Raw genomic sequence first — 15,208 nt, forward strand, 5'->3', positions numbered from 1 at the left:
ATCGCACGACCTGCTTGGTGATGTGGTAGATGTGGAGATGTCAGACATATCCATCTCGGACCATGCGCATGTGGAGTTGCTCCTTAGAGATCTGCGGAGTGGTCCTCCTAGGGAACGGAAGTGGCATCTGCCTCCACACCTCCTCAGGGATACGGCGTCGGTTGACGACATCCGCACGGCCATTACCTCATACTTTGAGTTCAACGATCTGCCGGAAACGCCGTTCCCGGTGGTATGGGACGCCTTCAAGGCTACAATTCGGGGTCACATCACCTCACTCGAGATTGCGAGAGCGCGTGAACGGAGGGCAGTGGAGGAGGGCCTGGTGGCGGATTTGCGGGGGGCGGAGGCGCAGAATCAAGAAGAATCCACTCTGAAGACGCAGAGGCACCTAGCGAATCTGCGGGGGCAATTGCGCATGCTGCGGGCGAATCGTGCGGAGAAATCCCTCTTGGCGCTAAAGCGCATGCATTTTGACGGTGGGGACAAAGTGGGGAAGCTTTTGGCGAGACGACTGAGGGTCAAGGCGGCCAGGTCCCACATAGCGAATGTGACGCTCCCGGACGGGTCTCGAGCAACGGCGATGGAGGCTAAAATGAAGGCGTTCCGAGACTATTACGCCTCCTTATACACGGCGGCTCCGCCGGGCGCTACCCCGCCGGAGGAGGTTCTGGAGCACTATGGCGGGATGCGCTTGCATTCCGAAGTGGCGGAAAGGTTAGAAGAGCCACTCTCGCTTGCCGAGGTGACTGAGGCCATCAAGGATCTGAACTTGGGGAAGACGCCGGGCCCTGACGGCTTACCGCTTTCCTTTTACCGCCTATTTCAGGAACAGCTAGGTCCTTATCTTCTTAGACTCTTTGCCTCCTTCGACGGTGGCCAGGGTCCCTCTCCGGACATGGGAATGGCGGAAATAGCTCTAGTCCCTAAGCCTGGGAAAGATCCGGCGCTTTGCTCGTCATATCGCCCGATTGCGTTGCTTAATACTGATTTTAAAATTTACACGAAGGTGCTGGCTAAGAGACTTGACCCCCACATGCCGGACCTCATTGACCCTGACCAGGTGGGCTTCATCCGGGGCCGTCAAGGGGCAGATAATGTGCGGAGACTGGCACATTTGGTAGGGAAGGTACACCACTGGCACATTCCGGCGTGCCTCCTGTCGTTAGACGCTGAGAAAGCGCTTGATCGCGTGGACTGGGGGTTTCTCCGAGCGGTCCTCTGTAGGATGGGGCTCGGCCCGAGGATGATTGCCAGGATCATGGCACCTTACATGGCGCCTCGAGCGAGGGTCAGGGTGAATGGGAGGTTGACAGACCCGTTCGCCCTGGCGATTGAACCGCTGGCGGACCTGATCAGGCGAAACCCGGACATTTGCGGCGTTCAGATGGGGGGGCAAACTCATAAGGTGGCGTTATACGCAGACGACCTCATTCTCGCTCTAACGGAACCGCGACAGTCCTTGCCGGCGCTTCATGAGGTGCTCTGCTCCTTCGAAAGCGCCTCTGGCTTGAAAATTAATCACGATAAGTCGTGGGTGCTTAACCTCACGATCCCTCAGGCCGATGTTCCTCCCCTGGAAATGCTGTGCCCCTACCGGTGGACAGACCAACATATCCGATACCTCGGCCTCTCCCTGACTCCCTCTTTGGGAGACTGGTCGGCGCTCAACTGGGCGGAATGTCGCAAATCCGTCCTCACTGATCTACAACGGTGGAAGCCTCTTATCCCCTCTTGGCTGGGTAGACTGAACGCGATCAAAATGTCTATACTACCCAAACTACTCTACCTGTTTCAATGCCTTCCTACACCTATCCCTCTGCCGAAGATTAGAGCCTTGCAAAGGGACTGTACTAAATTCATTTGGGGGGGCAAGAGACCCCGATTCTCTCAGTCACTCCTTATGGCCCCGCGGGATCGTGGAGGACTAGGGTGCCCGAATCTGGTGGACTATTATTGGGCCGCTCACTTGCGGTTTGTAATAGAGTGGGGTATTAGGCGGAGTGAGAAGGGGTGGCTACATCTGGATCGGGCGGTCACGGGTCGCACAATCTGGAACCTCGCTTGGACCCATAGGGCGGGACGATCCCCTAGTGCCTATTTGGCGGTTCCCACAAGAACGGTCCTGGACGTGTGGGACAAGGTGGCGGTGCGGAAAGGCTTGACGACTTTCCCCTCACCGCACACCCCCATAGAGGATAATCCATGGTTCCCACCGGCTAACCACACTCCCGCCTTTCGCAGGTGGACACGAGAAGACTGCAAAGTCCTTACGGATCTCTTTGACGGAAGCTCCATTAAGTCCTTTGCCCACTGTCGGGAGGAGTTCCATCTTCCCCCAGAGGCCGAATTGCAGTTTCTGCAGTTGCGTCACTGGGCCCTATCGGATGCGATGTACCCGGGGGCCACTCGGGCCTTCACCCCGTTCGAGAGGCTGGCCCGCTCTGGTGCGGGCACGAAGGGCCTTATATCGAAAATTTATCAGATTCTACAGCATCCTCTTACTCCCCCTGCTCACCCGTACCAGCGACATTGGCAGGAGACTCTGGGCGCTGATATTGATCAAGCGCAGTGGACCCGCCTCTGGAGGGATGTTCCTAGGGTGTATCGCAGCGTGCCGCAACAAGAAAACGCGTATAAAGTAATGACGCAGTGGTACTATACGCCCCAACGCCTGCACAGGATGTTCCCCTCTGTACCGCCCGGTTGCTGGAGATGCCATCATGTGCCTGGTGACTTCATGCACATCTGGTGGACCTGTCCTGTGATCGCTATCTTTTGGAAGGAGGTGTTGAGCCACATTCGGGGGGTGCTGGGATTTCCTCTGCCTGATGATGCTAGCACGATACTGCTGGGACTCAAACCTGTTGACTTGCTGGCCCTGACCCGCAGTGACTGGACCTTAGCGATGCAAATGTTGGGTGCCACCAGACAACTTATCGCTCTGTATTGGAAGAAGGTGGAGGCCCCCCCTCTAGCTGTGTGGTTCGGCAGATTGTGGCAGGTCATCACTATGGAATCGCTCTCGGCTAGGCTACAGTCTCGCACGACCCACTTTGAAAAGGTTTGGCGACCACTAGTGGCTTATCTTTGCAGGAGCGAATATGCTAGGAATATGCCACCAGCGCTGCGAGCATTGCAATTGGTGGAAGATGCGGTGCTCCCCTTTACCCCTCGCACCCTGTGACGCCCTCGCCGCTGTGACTGTCCCCCCTAGCTCTCTCTACTCTTCCTCTCTGCTCCCTCTAACCTCTGCTTTACTCTTTTGGCTGCCTTCTACTAGGCCTCTGGTTGAGTGTTGGGCCCCTAGGGCCGGTTGTTTGTTTCTGTTTGTTCTGTTTGTACCTGCCCGCCTCACGGGATGCTATGTAAGGCGGGGTATCACTGGGGTGTGCTGGACTGCGCTATTGGACCCCCTTCTTGAGCGACTCAATGGGATCTGGACTGATCTTGATGTACAGATCGACGGGTGTGATTGGAGATACCGGCCCACGCAGAGTTCGCACCATGAGTTCTTTCACGCGGCCGGCCCCATGAGGGTTGTAGGCTTATCGCTGTGTCAATGTGACCCTTTTCTTATGTGTGTCTCAATCTGAGACTTAATAAAAAGATGTTGAAATAAAAAAAACACCCCACAGCAGGTCTGTTTTAAATGGGTACAGAAAACACCAACAAACATACACTTGCGTACCGTAGACACATACTTCATATAGGGCCTCATCGATGCCAATCTTCCCAGATAGCTTGTACAAAATTAGTGAAGATCACCAGGTGCACAAACCAAACACCACCAAACATTAGAACGCATACAAACAAACATGTATATAAAAGCAGCACACTACAGAAGATCCAACTCAATCTGAAGAGAGATTTAAGTCTATGATAGAATTCTTCAGACCAAAGTGTGAAAATACGGAACTCTGGATGTAGCAATAATTAGTCAATCAGGTGCATTAGTCAAGGAGCCGGCCATGAGTGTTGTTACTATATTGTGGTTGGGCCTGAATCTGGACTGCATGGCTGTCGAGCAGCTGGTGTTTGCTGAGGTGGTCAGTGAGGCACTGGTTGATTCGTTTCTCGAAGACTTTTGCCAGGTATGGTTGGAAGGAGATTGGTCTGCAGTTGAAAAGTGTGGTTGGGTCATTGGATGGTTTTTTGAGCAGAGGCATGATGGTGGCATGTTTGCAAGTGTCCAGGAATGTGGCTAAGTAGATGGAGGTGTTGAGGATGAGTGTTTGCACTTCTCTGATCGGTAGGAGTCCTTTGACCAGTGGTGGGAACAAGTGTCAGATGAGGCCCCTAAATGGTTAGTCTTCATGGTATCCGATTTCAACAGTGGTGATGGTGGGTCTAGAGGTCCGGTTTAGTTCTTTGGCTGTTATGGGAAGTTCAGTGACAACAGAGTCCAGTTGAGTTTTGAAGCTGCTGTATATGTAGGTGATTTTATACACAAGAATTACAAAAGCTTGTTGCAAATTTTTGTGCATTGGTGATATTGCTGGAAGCAGTAGGAGGTGCAGTGATGTCTTTGATAAAGGTGATGATTTCCTTGCTGCTGCTGTTGCCGGTGATCTGCCAGAGCTGTGCGCTTGGTGTTCCATATCTGTTGGTGGTAGGTGGTAGTGCCCTGGGGCTGATTTGTGCTCCAGTTGCTTGTAGTGGTATTTCGTCAGCCTTAGTTCCTCTGTGTACCAGCTGGTCTGTGGTTGGGCTATTACCGTTGGGTTGAGCTTGAGGGGAGCCATTGTTTCTGAGCATGTATCGATCCGAGGTTATTGATGACTTTTGGCAAGTTGCTGGTGTGCTCAAACCAGTGCACGGAGAGGGTGAAAGCCCACTCCTCTTCTGTGGTGATGCTTTTACAGTTGCAGAGGGCAGTTCAAGTGGTGGTAGATCTGTGGGGATGCAGGATGGGTAAGCTGAAACTAATGAAGATGTGGTCTGTCCAGGTCCTAGTTGTTGGCTTGCCAACTGCAGTGTTGCTTATTGAGGAGAAAATGTGGTCGAATAAGTGCCCGTAGTTGTGGGTTAGGTAACGTGCTGGGTGAGGCCAAGGTTTCCGAGGTTTTCTAGTAGGGTCTTTCGAGTTTGGGTTGGTGTGGTCCTCTAGGTGAAAGTTAAGGTCTCTGAGGAAGGTGAAAGTGTTGGTGTTCATATTGAGGGGTGCTACGAAGTCTGGGATGTCACTGGTAACATTGGTGCAGGGTTCGGGTGGTATTTATATAAAGCTTCCACCCAGGGGGAAGTTGGCTGTGATGAGTATCTTGAACATGAGACTTTCAATGTAGCTGATGATTCTGGGCTTGTGCTGACTGCCTTGCCTGGTGACCATGTGGTTTGCAGGGTAGGCTGTAGTGATTTTGGGTGCAGAGACTACGTTTAGCTATGTTTTCAGGAGGAAGAAAGGTATGCAGAATGGTCCTGCAGAAGGTCCCATAAATCTGTGGAATGTTCGGTGAGCGAGTGGTGTTGAGGAGCATGCATGCAGGTGTGGCATGGTTGGTTTGTGCGAGTGTGAGCGAGTGGGGTGCTGTTGGTGCAGGAGTGGTGGATGTGGGAGAGTGCATGAGAACTTGCAGGAGTTGCATGGGAATGCTCCATCTGTGTTGTGTGGCAGCAGTGCGGCCAGTACCAACCGGGCTTGAGAGCACAGAGGAGTGTAGCAGGGTAGCACTGACAAGGGGGAAAACCAGGGCTTCTGGTGCTGGGCTCATTCCAAGCATGGACGGGCACAGACACCATTAAGTAGGTAGTGGGAGGCAGGAGGAGCATAGTGTGCCATGAGCGGGGAACCCATTATGTCACTTCCTGTGCAGAAGTGTGATGGGAAATCAAGTGATGTCTCTTTCTGTGCAGATGGGTGATGGCAAATGAAGGCCTCTTGCCTAGCTTCTTCTTTCTAAAATAACATTATCATTTTTTTAACCAAAAGTTGCTAATGTCCTCCTGGGACAGTCCAAGTCCTGCTCCGCTTTGGTCAGTTGTGCTATATAAAACGCCCCTCATTATATTTTTGAGTTTGAGTGTGGTCTGTGAAATCAGTAAACTCTTTAGCCAAATATCACACTACTAAAGTACTTTACCAGTATTACATACTCAGCAGTATTAACCGCAAGTGTGAATGTATGATAAAAGCTTTGTGTGCTCTCAGAACATTGTTTTGCATTTTTCTTCCTCCATGTGTATCACCTGATCAGATGTAAACTCTCTAAAAAAAACACAGTTGGGATTGGTTAATCATCAACCTGAGCACTCACCTGAGCTCCAGAGTACCAAATGGGCACCCTGAGAGAGCCTCTGAATCTGCACCTGTGGGCACCCAACACAAAGCATGCTTCAAGATGACCACAAACGGCGGCCATTACTGTTGGAAATGGGATCCCCGGCTGGCCAGGGCTTTCGCCAAAGTCAGTCAGAGACCACCACACCCAAGTCAGGGCAAGGGAGTTACACGCCAAGATAACCCCTACTCACCCTCTAGGTAACGTGGCGCGAGCAGCAAGGCTAAACTTGGAGGCGATGTAGGCTAAGTATTTGCGCACGCACCCCAGCAACAACAACCAAAGGCCCACCACAAAGGAAACTCCACACAAGGTTATATAAAAATAGCCTTTGTATTACACCAAAACACATTAGATAAAACACACACTTTACAATGTGCCATAGGCACGGGCAGAATTTACAAGGGATTATTTACAAGACAGGGCCACCTGGACCACTGTCAGGAATCAGAAGTAGCACTTTCAGAAATAGCACTTTTGCATGTAAAATCTTTAGCACAAAATAGCACACAACCAGTATCTACTGGTAACCAGGATCTCACTAGCACCACCTGTACTAGGGAGAAAACAACCACCTATGTATTACAATACCTGTAGGGGTGTAAGAGGAAAACACATGATGCAATGCATAACATTCATTCAGAGGTGTAAAGGCACATGACGCATAAACAATACATTCAGAGGTGCAAAAACAATAACAATTGCGCCAAACTCACGTAAGTCACCACCTGTGACTGTCCCTAGGCCAACTGGCCTCTCTGGGGCTAGGACGCCCTGTGTCCAATGTCAGGGGGGGCCTAAACGTAGCAGTTGCCCACAAAGTGCTGGGCAACTGGCGCAACAATGTTTGAGCCTGCCAGGGCTCAAGAACAACAATGGGGCCAATGGGGGAGCCTCACAGGCTCTGTAGAAACAAAATGTCCCCCTGAGCCTCTCTGGGCTCTTCAACACAACTTTGGCGCCTGGAGCCTCTCTCTGGGCCCTAAGAAATGAATGTGGCCCTCCAGAGCCTCACTGGGCTCTAAACAAATGGACTGCCCCTGAGCCTCTCTGGGCTCTTTGCAACAGATGTGGGCCAGGAGCCTCTTGGGCTCCCCACAAACCAAAGGGGCAGCTCGAACCTCTCGGGGCTCTGTAACAACTGGTGCCCCCTGAGCCTCTCAGGGCTCATAAAACAATTGTGCCATCTTTGAGCCTCTCAGGGCTCGCAAGAAAATGCAGCCGGTCAGTGGAGTCCTTCACGGGGGACTCTATCTCCCACTGATCCCAGGAACTGCCGGCAACGTCGGAGCCCCACTCGGGACTTAAACCAAGAGATACGCCCCCTGAGCCTCAGCAGGCTCTACACACCGGAGGGGGGGGCGCGGGCACCGGCAATGTGCCCCGACAGCCCTCCTCTCCCCTCTGAGCTGCACTCACCGGGTTCTGGCGCTGCAGCTCTCCTCTCTCTCCTGCACTCCTCTGTGTGCAGCGCGGGGCTCTCCTCACTCGCCGCTCCGCTCACCAGACGCTTAGGCGGGCTCTCCCCCTTCTCAGGAGAGCCCTGCTGGAACCAGCGCTGGCGTCTGGGCACTTCTCCCTTCTTGCACCGGAGCACGGGGTGGGCTCCCGTCAGCTTCCGGTTTGCCTCTATGTCCTGTCCCCGGCCCGCCTGACTTCCGGGTCGCGGGGGCGGGCTTTCCGTCCGGGCCGCGCTCGGATTGGCCGGCCAGCCAGCCACTTCCGGGTCGTCGCGGGCAGCGCGGCGGCCCGTTCCAGGCACTCGTAGGCGGGGGATGAGTTTACCGAGGAGTGGGCTCCCTCGAGGTAAACTTAAAATATAGCGGCAAGGTCCCTGGCAGGGTGGGCACCTGCCAGGGGGCAAATTAACCAAAATAAGCGAGGTGGGCACTCGCTAGGCAGGCAAAGCGCTCCTCAGCGCTAAAAGGCAATTTACAGCGCTCCCTGCGCTAAATGCCAAATACAGCGCTCTCAAGCGCTAGAGGACCAAAATAGAGCGCTCCCAGGCGCTATAAGTAAAATAAAGGTCCAGCAGAGTCCTTCAGCAAGGCAGGGGGGCAGGGCTGGGCCCAGAGCCAGCACACTGGGTCTCCAGGCAGGGAGACAGCCCAAGTGGCGGTCCTCTGGCCCAGCAGCAGCAACAGCCCCCTCAGGATCCTGGAAGAGAACAACTTCTGTGGGGACACAGCCCCATTTTTATACAGTGCATTCCTTTGTTCAAGGGTGTAGAGTGGGGGCGGAACCAGTCGCAGCTGGTTCTTGAGTACTCTGTTTACCTCAACCACCCTCTCTATTCACTGGCAGGGCTTGGGTCATTAGACACACCACAGGGGGGCGGAGCCAGCATTGTGTGGGGAAAACCCAGCCCATCCAGGACACAGGTACACTCCTCCCACACATCACTCATGCTAATCTCCCACTCACCACCGGGCAGACCCATCCAGACTTCCTGGAGCCTGGCATGCCAGCCAGCTCCAGCCAATCACACGCCAGCACCCTCACAGCACCCGTACAGCCATGTCTAGAAATGGCGCTTCGCTACTAGACACATACATGCTGCATACACCGTTGCGCAGCATTCACTCACACGAGTTCACACATACCAGACTCAAGCCTGTACACCCCACGCATCAGGAACTACCAGGGACACATACATTCCCCATGCATTCCTATGGGCGGGCAGGCCTAGCTCAGCACATGCACTCAGAGTGCGCACGCACTTTCCACTGGGACACAGTGAAAGTGCGCACAATCCAAAAATCACCATCTCCAGGTCACCATTTCAAGCAAAAAGTCTAGGGGTGAACCTGCCCTAAGGGCCAAAGTCCAACAATTACGTTAGTAGCCGTATTCCTTGTAAGCAGCGGGTACAAGCATCTGGCAGCAAGATGTATAAGGGAGGCCTTCACAGCCTCGCTGCTGCCAAGGGGCTCCCAAAGGGCTTGCAAACAACCAAACAGTTGCCAACTGTCACTTTTTTGCAGGGACAGTCCCGGCAAGTTGGAGACTGCCCCGGGTGATATTGTTGCAGAAACTGTTCCTCTTTATTACACACGGGTACGCAAATCAGAACTTTCTATCTGCTGGTGCCCTGTGCTGCAGTGTCCTGGGAAATATTCCGCTATACTGTTCTATACTAGGCCCAAACACCAGTATAGAAGGATGGCAAAGGGACTCAAATATTCCACGCTATCTCCATTGGCTTCCAAATGGCGAAGACGTTGCCATAGCGTCCAAGTCTCCGAGGTCCGTCCGGTATGTGTTGCTCTAGTCCACTCCAGGTGTTTTTTTTAGGTTTCTGTGACGTCAAGTCTGGTTTTGTAATGGAATAACCAAGACTGCACGTCCCAGATTTCAAAGGCTGGAGCAGCACATCGCACGTGGATCTGGAAACTTGGCAGGGCTGAAGAACCCATATCTAAAAAAGCACATTGTGTCACCAAGGGCATCTGTTCAAGAACAGTTTTAATTGCTTTCAATGCAGCGAAGCGGTCAAGCATAAAGCTCCTGTGTCCAGCAGTCGAAGCTGCGGCTGGCTAGGGGAGACTGGAATAAAGGGAGCTCTACACCATTTATGGCCTCTGTGAAACATCTGAAATTATCTGAGACTGCAATAGTGTGTCATAGGAAACAATTCAAAGTGGTGCAAAGAGCCTTTCACAAAAAGAGCGAGCAACCATATACTAAGTGTTCACTGAATATATTGTCTTATTAAACTAAACATGGAATACCCAACAACTCAATTCATTAGAGCAGGAATTTTCCAAACTGAAATAGAAATTTAAAGCGAATAACGATCTAAAATAAAATATTCAGACAATTTCATGGATGAAGCAGAATATATGCCAACTTGTTACACCGTCAGGCCCACACAATTCTTTATGCAAAACTATTGCAACACTCATGAAACTGTAAAACTAGGCAGCACTCGCAACAACAGAAAGACAACGATGGTGGGAGGAGCAAGAATAAAAAAATTATAGTCCTGAATCCGAATGTGAGCAGAAGAAGAACACCAATGAAGCTATTAATCTGTACTTGGTCCATGCTCCATTGAAAGGACAAACTCAAGAAGGAAAAAGTGAAAATGGCATGCCCTGTCCAATGAGAAACAAGGAAATGAGAGTGATGATAAAGCCAACCAACAATGGTAAGTAATGGGTAAGCTCTAAGCTCTTTTTATTTTTTAATGACACAACATTTTGCAAGCGACAGTGCCTTCGCTGTCTCAGGCTGGACATAATCAAGGTGAGTAGCAAAGCATACCCGAACTTCTGCAACAACATCTTTTTTTTTCAAAGTGAGCCTTATCTTGCCCACCACAGCCTTGTTTCACGCAACTGTCTGGTACCATAATGGTAGCAAGTATATTAATCGTCTGCTACTGGCACAATTCAGTCTTAACAAAAAGGGCTCAATGAACATGCAACTACAGAAAGAAAGATTTCTTTGCATTAGCAGTGGATGTTTCAGTGATGTTTCATGTGGTGGCGGCACGGCAATCTTGGAGAATAAAAACAGCAGCACCTTAATCTTAGGGAATAAAAAACAGCGCACAGACAGAGGCGTCACAGATAGAAACTTGTTGCAAAGATACAAGGCACCTATAGTAATTGCACACTTGTGTAGTGTAACTAAACCAGTGCACTGATAGGTAACCTTTTCAACCCTCCATTTGCATGGGCCATGGCTGTTTGCGACCTTGTCTACACACTCTCCAAAGACCTACAGCGAATGTCCCCAGCACAAGTGAATTGGAATCAAAGCATGAAGGAAGGTGAGTGTAACAAGCCAGCAATCAAGGATACTATAAGTTGGATCTCAGGAGTATTAGGACTTTAGCATTTATGACGGTTACCAGCCCTGTTTCCATAGATGGAAGAAAAAAGTATAACAAGCCAGAGAACAAACCCTTAAAAAGAAGATCAGATTTGCAGAACCGCCCACACACTGTCGCTAACCCCAATATAGCTCTCCTAACCTACAGCTACCACCGTATAGCACATCTCAATTTTTTGCAAAGCAGTAAATGCTTGCTGACCAAGTCTTTGGTTTTTTGGGGGGGGCTATACCCTGAGAATGTAACATTATTATATGTTTATCCTGGCTGTATAGCAATTGCATGACAATCAAAGGTGTTCTCATGCAATTGCTGACTGGTGGGTGGTGTGGGGGTGTTGGGAGAGAAGCAGAGAGGCTCTAGGCTCTGCCCAAGAGGAGAATGTATTATGTGCCAGGAAACAGAGGCAAACATTAGGCTTAAAATAGTGCTGTGATTTTAGTGAAAGAAAACAGAGTGGCAGTGTGCCACTCTGTGATGGGCTGTCAATAATGCCTTGTGCCACTCAAAACATGACAAAGTGGGGCTAGGAGGATGTGGGGCTCCAAATAACTCTCAAAGTCCCCAGCTTCCGATAAAGGCTGGACACTTGTACACTTGTAAGGAGTCCAGGCTATCACTAGCATGTTGGCAATCAAGTATTCGCTTGATTTTTAAAAGGGATAACTGAACAAAACTGTATGTTAAAATTGGTAAATATTTTAAGAGCCGACAGTTTTATAGAAATATTTTGTTTTTCATGCTGGGATCACTGGTGTTATTTTTGTGTTTTTTTTTTTTTTTTTTTTTTACGATGGGTGCGCATCATTATAATGTTTGAAGACCATTGGATTACGGGAATATGTGTTCGTATGTTCAATTTGAAACCTATTATACTGTGTTTTTATAGTTCCTCTTGTAGCGAGGAAGGGAGACAGCTTAGCCTTGTTCATAGCTCATTTAGCAGAATGTGCGTCTAATGCGGAGGATTATTTTGCGCTATTTCAGAATTCCTAGAAAAAGACCGCAGAGGATTATAGCGCTCTGCCAGGTGTGAAAATGCTGACCTCTAAGATATTGCGACCCTTTTCGAGTGCGCCCATCAGAAACTTGAACTTAAAGGATAAAAACAACAATGTCATCAGGTAAGGAAATTGAGCTAACTGTGGGTTTGATTAGCCACAATTCAAATAACAAATTAAAATGTCACTTGGCTGTACATTATATGTTGTGATGTAATCAGTGGTCGATGTGCATTAAAAAAAAGTATAGGAACTGTGATGCTGCGCGTAATGGGGGAGGGATGAGTGGGCGTGGGCGCTCAAATGCGTGGGTAAAAAAACAAGATATTGTGTAATTTTTCTTGGTCTTTCACCTTCAGGTAACTACATATAAAATGAAAATTAAATGCAAGATATGTTAAGCAGTGGGAAATGCTTTATCTTATATTTTGAAAACTCTATTAGTTAATGCATCGACCAGCGAGCCACCGAATTGAATCCTGGTTGGTGCAATGTAGAATAGTGACTTGTTTATATTCAGTGCTACAAGGTCCCAGTCTGTGACAGAAAGAACTGTGAACATGTAAGTAATTATTTTAAACTTGTATTACTCACAGTATAAGATAGGATGCTACAAAATGCACATAAGAGTTTAAGATGAAATTTGCTTCCAAAATATAAATTCTAGTAATACCCAGACTGTACATAGTGCAATTTTTTTTTATAAATGTCTTTTAAAAGCACACAACAGCTTAGTTGGTAGCTCCCTTACAATACCTCTCAAAAAGAATAAAAGCGTGTCCTCAGGAAAGCTTCTAGGGATTCTATCAATTAAAGCCAATACCGGCTTCAGAGCACCCTTTGCATTTACAGATTAACCAGTTTTACACATTTAAACATTTCTTTCAGGCCGCAGGCACCCTGGCAGGAAGGCTAGTTCAGTGGTCTGCCCTGCCTCGGTTTCACAGCACAGGACTCACTGCCTTACACTTCAGTTGAAGTATTTCAACTGTTGTCATCTTTCCACAAAAAGTAGAGGAACTGTTTAAAAAAAAAAAAATGAAAATAAAGACTCCCCAACCCCCCACCCTGCCCCCTGACTTCGACCACTAGTTGTAATAAGCCCATTTATATTGTGTTGCTCCCTTAGGGAAACCTTGTCATCAATATTCTATTACTGAGGTTCTCAAAAATAAGTAGAATCTCTTGATTAAAGCTTGGGTTCTACACCCTGCCTGCAGTTTTCACTGACGAGAGAAACTGACCACTGTTTATCATTGGCAGTGTATGGGCAGCTTGGTGGGGACTTGGGATGCCCAGAACTGTTGTTAAAATGTGTACTAGCAATGCAGAGGTTTAGTGATGTAACAGGTTTGTCAATGGCTCTCATGCCAGGATGGAAAACAGGCCCTTTGCCCTAGTTTGGTATTGAAAACCAACCAAGGTGCCCATGACCCCACATAGCGCCGCTCCCCGGTGCCACTGCACAAGCTGCATAATAGATAGCTTTTACCCACCAGAGGTTTGCAAGATATAAATCCGCTCTTCTATTAATTATCTGGCAAATGAGTGACAGAAATGCAATATTTTATTTTGTCCTGCCAGCCAGAGGGTTCTAGCACCTTCACCTTTTCTTTGACTTTAATTTCCCTCAATTCCCTACACATAAATAAACCCCATTCTTTTGACAAGGTATTGCTCTCAACGAGCATTGATGTAAGTGTGTAGGAATAGTGTCATAGTGTTCGTGAAATCCACACCTACAAAAATCTTCTTGACTGAGACTTGACCGCTCAACCATGCCAGCCCTGGAAAGTCAAGGGAGCCTTGGCTACCCCGTGGGAGTGTAATAGTACACTAGGCATGATACTCACATTGTAAATGGCAATGCGCACTACAGATATTAATCACTAATTAGTTACTTATTGAAAACCTACATAAACTTCTCTTCCCCTCCCTTCCTCGTTCATTCTTCGCTGTATTACTTTTGGCTTGTTTACCAGTCTGGTAACCCACAGCCCCTCTGAATTGTACTTTGCAACTGGTCCCATCACCCTATTGTTTCTTAACTTTTTAATTTTTATCTCTATTTAATCTCTGTGGATCCTTCCTGTCCACAGTGTTGTAAGAAAGATAAACAGACTACTTCAGCCAATAATCCCATTCGTTTAACTGATTTCTGTCCTGAAATAATTACTCCTCATTTCCTCATAATCTCGGGTAGGGTGAGGCATAATGTCATATCTAGTATTCCCTTCGTCTGAGTGCATAATTGGGACGGTCATTTCCAAATGTTTGTGCTTGCTCCTTCTGCAGTGACCTTTGTTTTGCATGTCTGTAAGTGGTATTGACACCCTCATAAAATGGGTTGGGTCTGTTGGCTCAAGATAATATAACCAAACCAAGACGTGGGAGCAGCTCACCTACCCAAGTGGAGGTTTACAGAAAAAATGCTGAGCCAGTGTTTACTTTTTAGTGCCATAGTATTGTGGGCTTCTTCATGTCAATGTGGGCTCCTAAAAATAAAAAAATGCAAGTGCCCCAAAAAATCTTAATTTCTAGTACTAATATGTACTTAATTTACTAAAATGTGTATGGTATGGTAGTTTCATAGAGCTGGAGCGTCTTTGTCCATTTGTTGCTAATCTGTGTGTTAGTAAAGCAAAAGGCTTCTACGCAGACGTCAGCCAATGTTGACATATGAGCAACCTTTCACCTGAATACTTTGTTTTCCTGGGTATGTGGGCGCCGCACTGGAATTCGTGCTGGGGATGACCTTTTACCCATATACTGTTTTTCTTTGTAGGTGTGTGTCTCCCTTCGTGTCCTCAGGTGACAGGCGGTCTTATGCAAGTCAACAAGAGCAGGTGTGTATCGGCGGCTTGTACCGCTTGAGTTGGCTAACTCATGGTGGACTTCCATAGAACCTCTCAGAGGCACACATTTGTGTCTGAATGCCATGGGATTGACTAAAGGGGAACACAGATCAGAATTTATCACTTAATAATGTTCATTACATGTTTTGGCAATATTAATTTAGTGACAATTGAATAACAACACATCCTGCGTACAATGGGAATCCAGTACATGTCAATTGTTTTAAGACA

At 48.6% G+C, this 15,208-nt stretch overlaps 1 protein-coding gene across 1 annotated transcript in view; it reads left to right on the forward strand.

The window, feature by feature from the left end:
• LOC144791669 (D-beta-hydroxybutyrate dehydrogenase, mitochondrial-like) overlaps nucleotides 1–15,208 on the forward strand; it is a 131,453-nt gene that overhangs the window by 11,058 nt on the left and 105,187 nt on the right. The window contains exons 2-3 of the mRNA XM_078666401.1: nucleotides 12,109–12,245; nucleotides 14,908–14,968. Of these exons, the coding sequence (XP_078522527.1) occupies nucleotides 12,160–12,245; nucleotides 14,908–14,968 (147 nt within the window). The 5' untranslated portion in view covers nucleotides 12,109–12,159. The remainder of the gene's footprint in view (nucleotides 1–12,108; nucleotides 12,246–14,907; nucleotides 14,969–15,208) is intronic.

Source organism: Lissotriton helveticus, chromosome 11 (genome assembly GCF_964261635.1).
Source record: "Lissotriton helveticus chromosome 11, aLisHel1.1, whole genome shotgun sequence".
Taxonomy (NCBI): domain Eukaryota; kingdom Metazoa; phylum Chordata; class Amphibia; order Caudata; family Salamandridae; genus Lissotriton; species Lissotriton helveticus.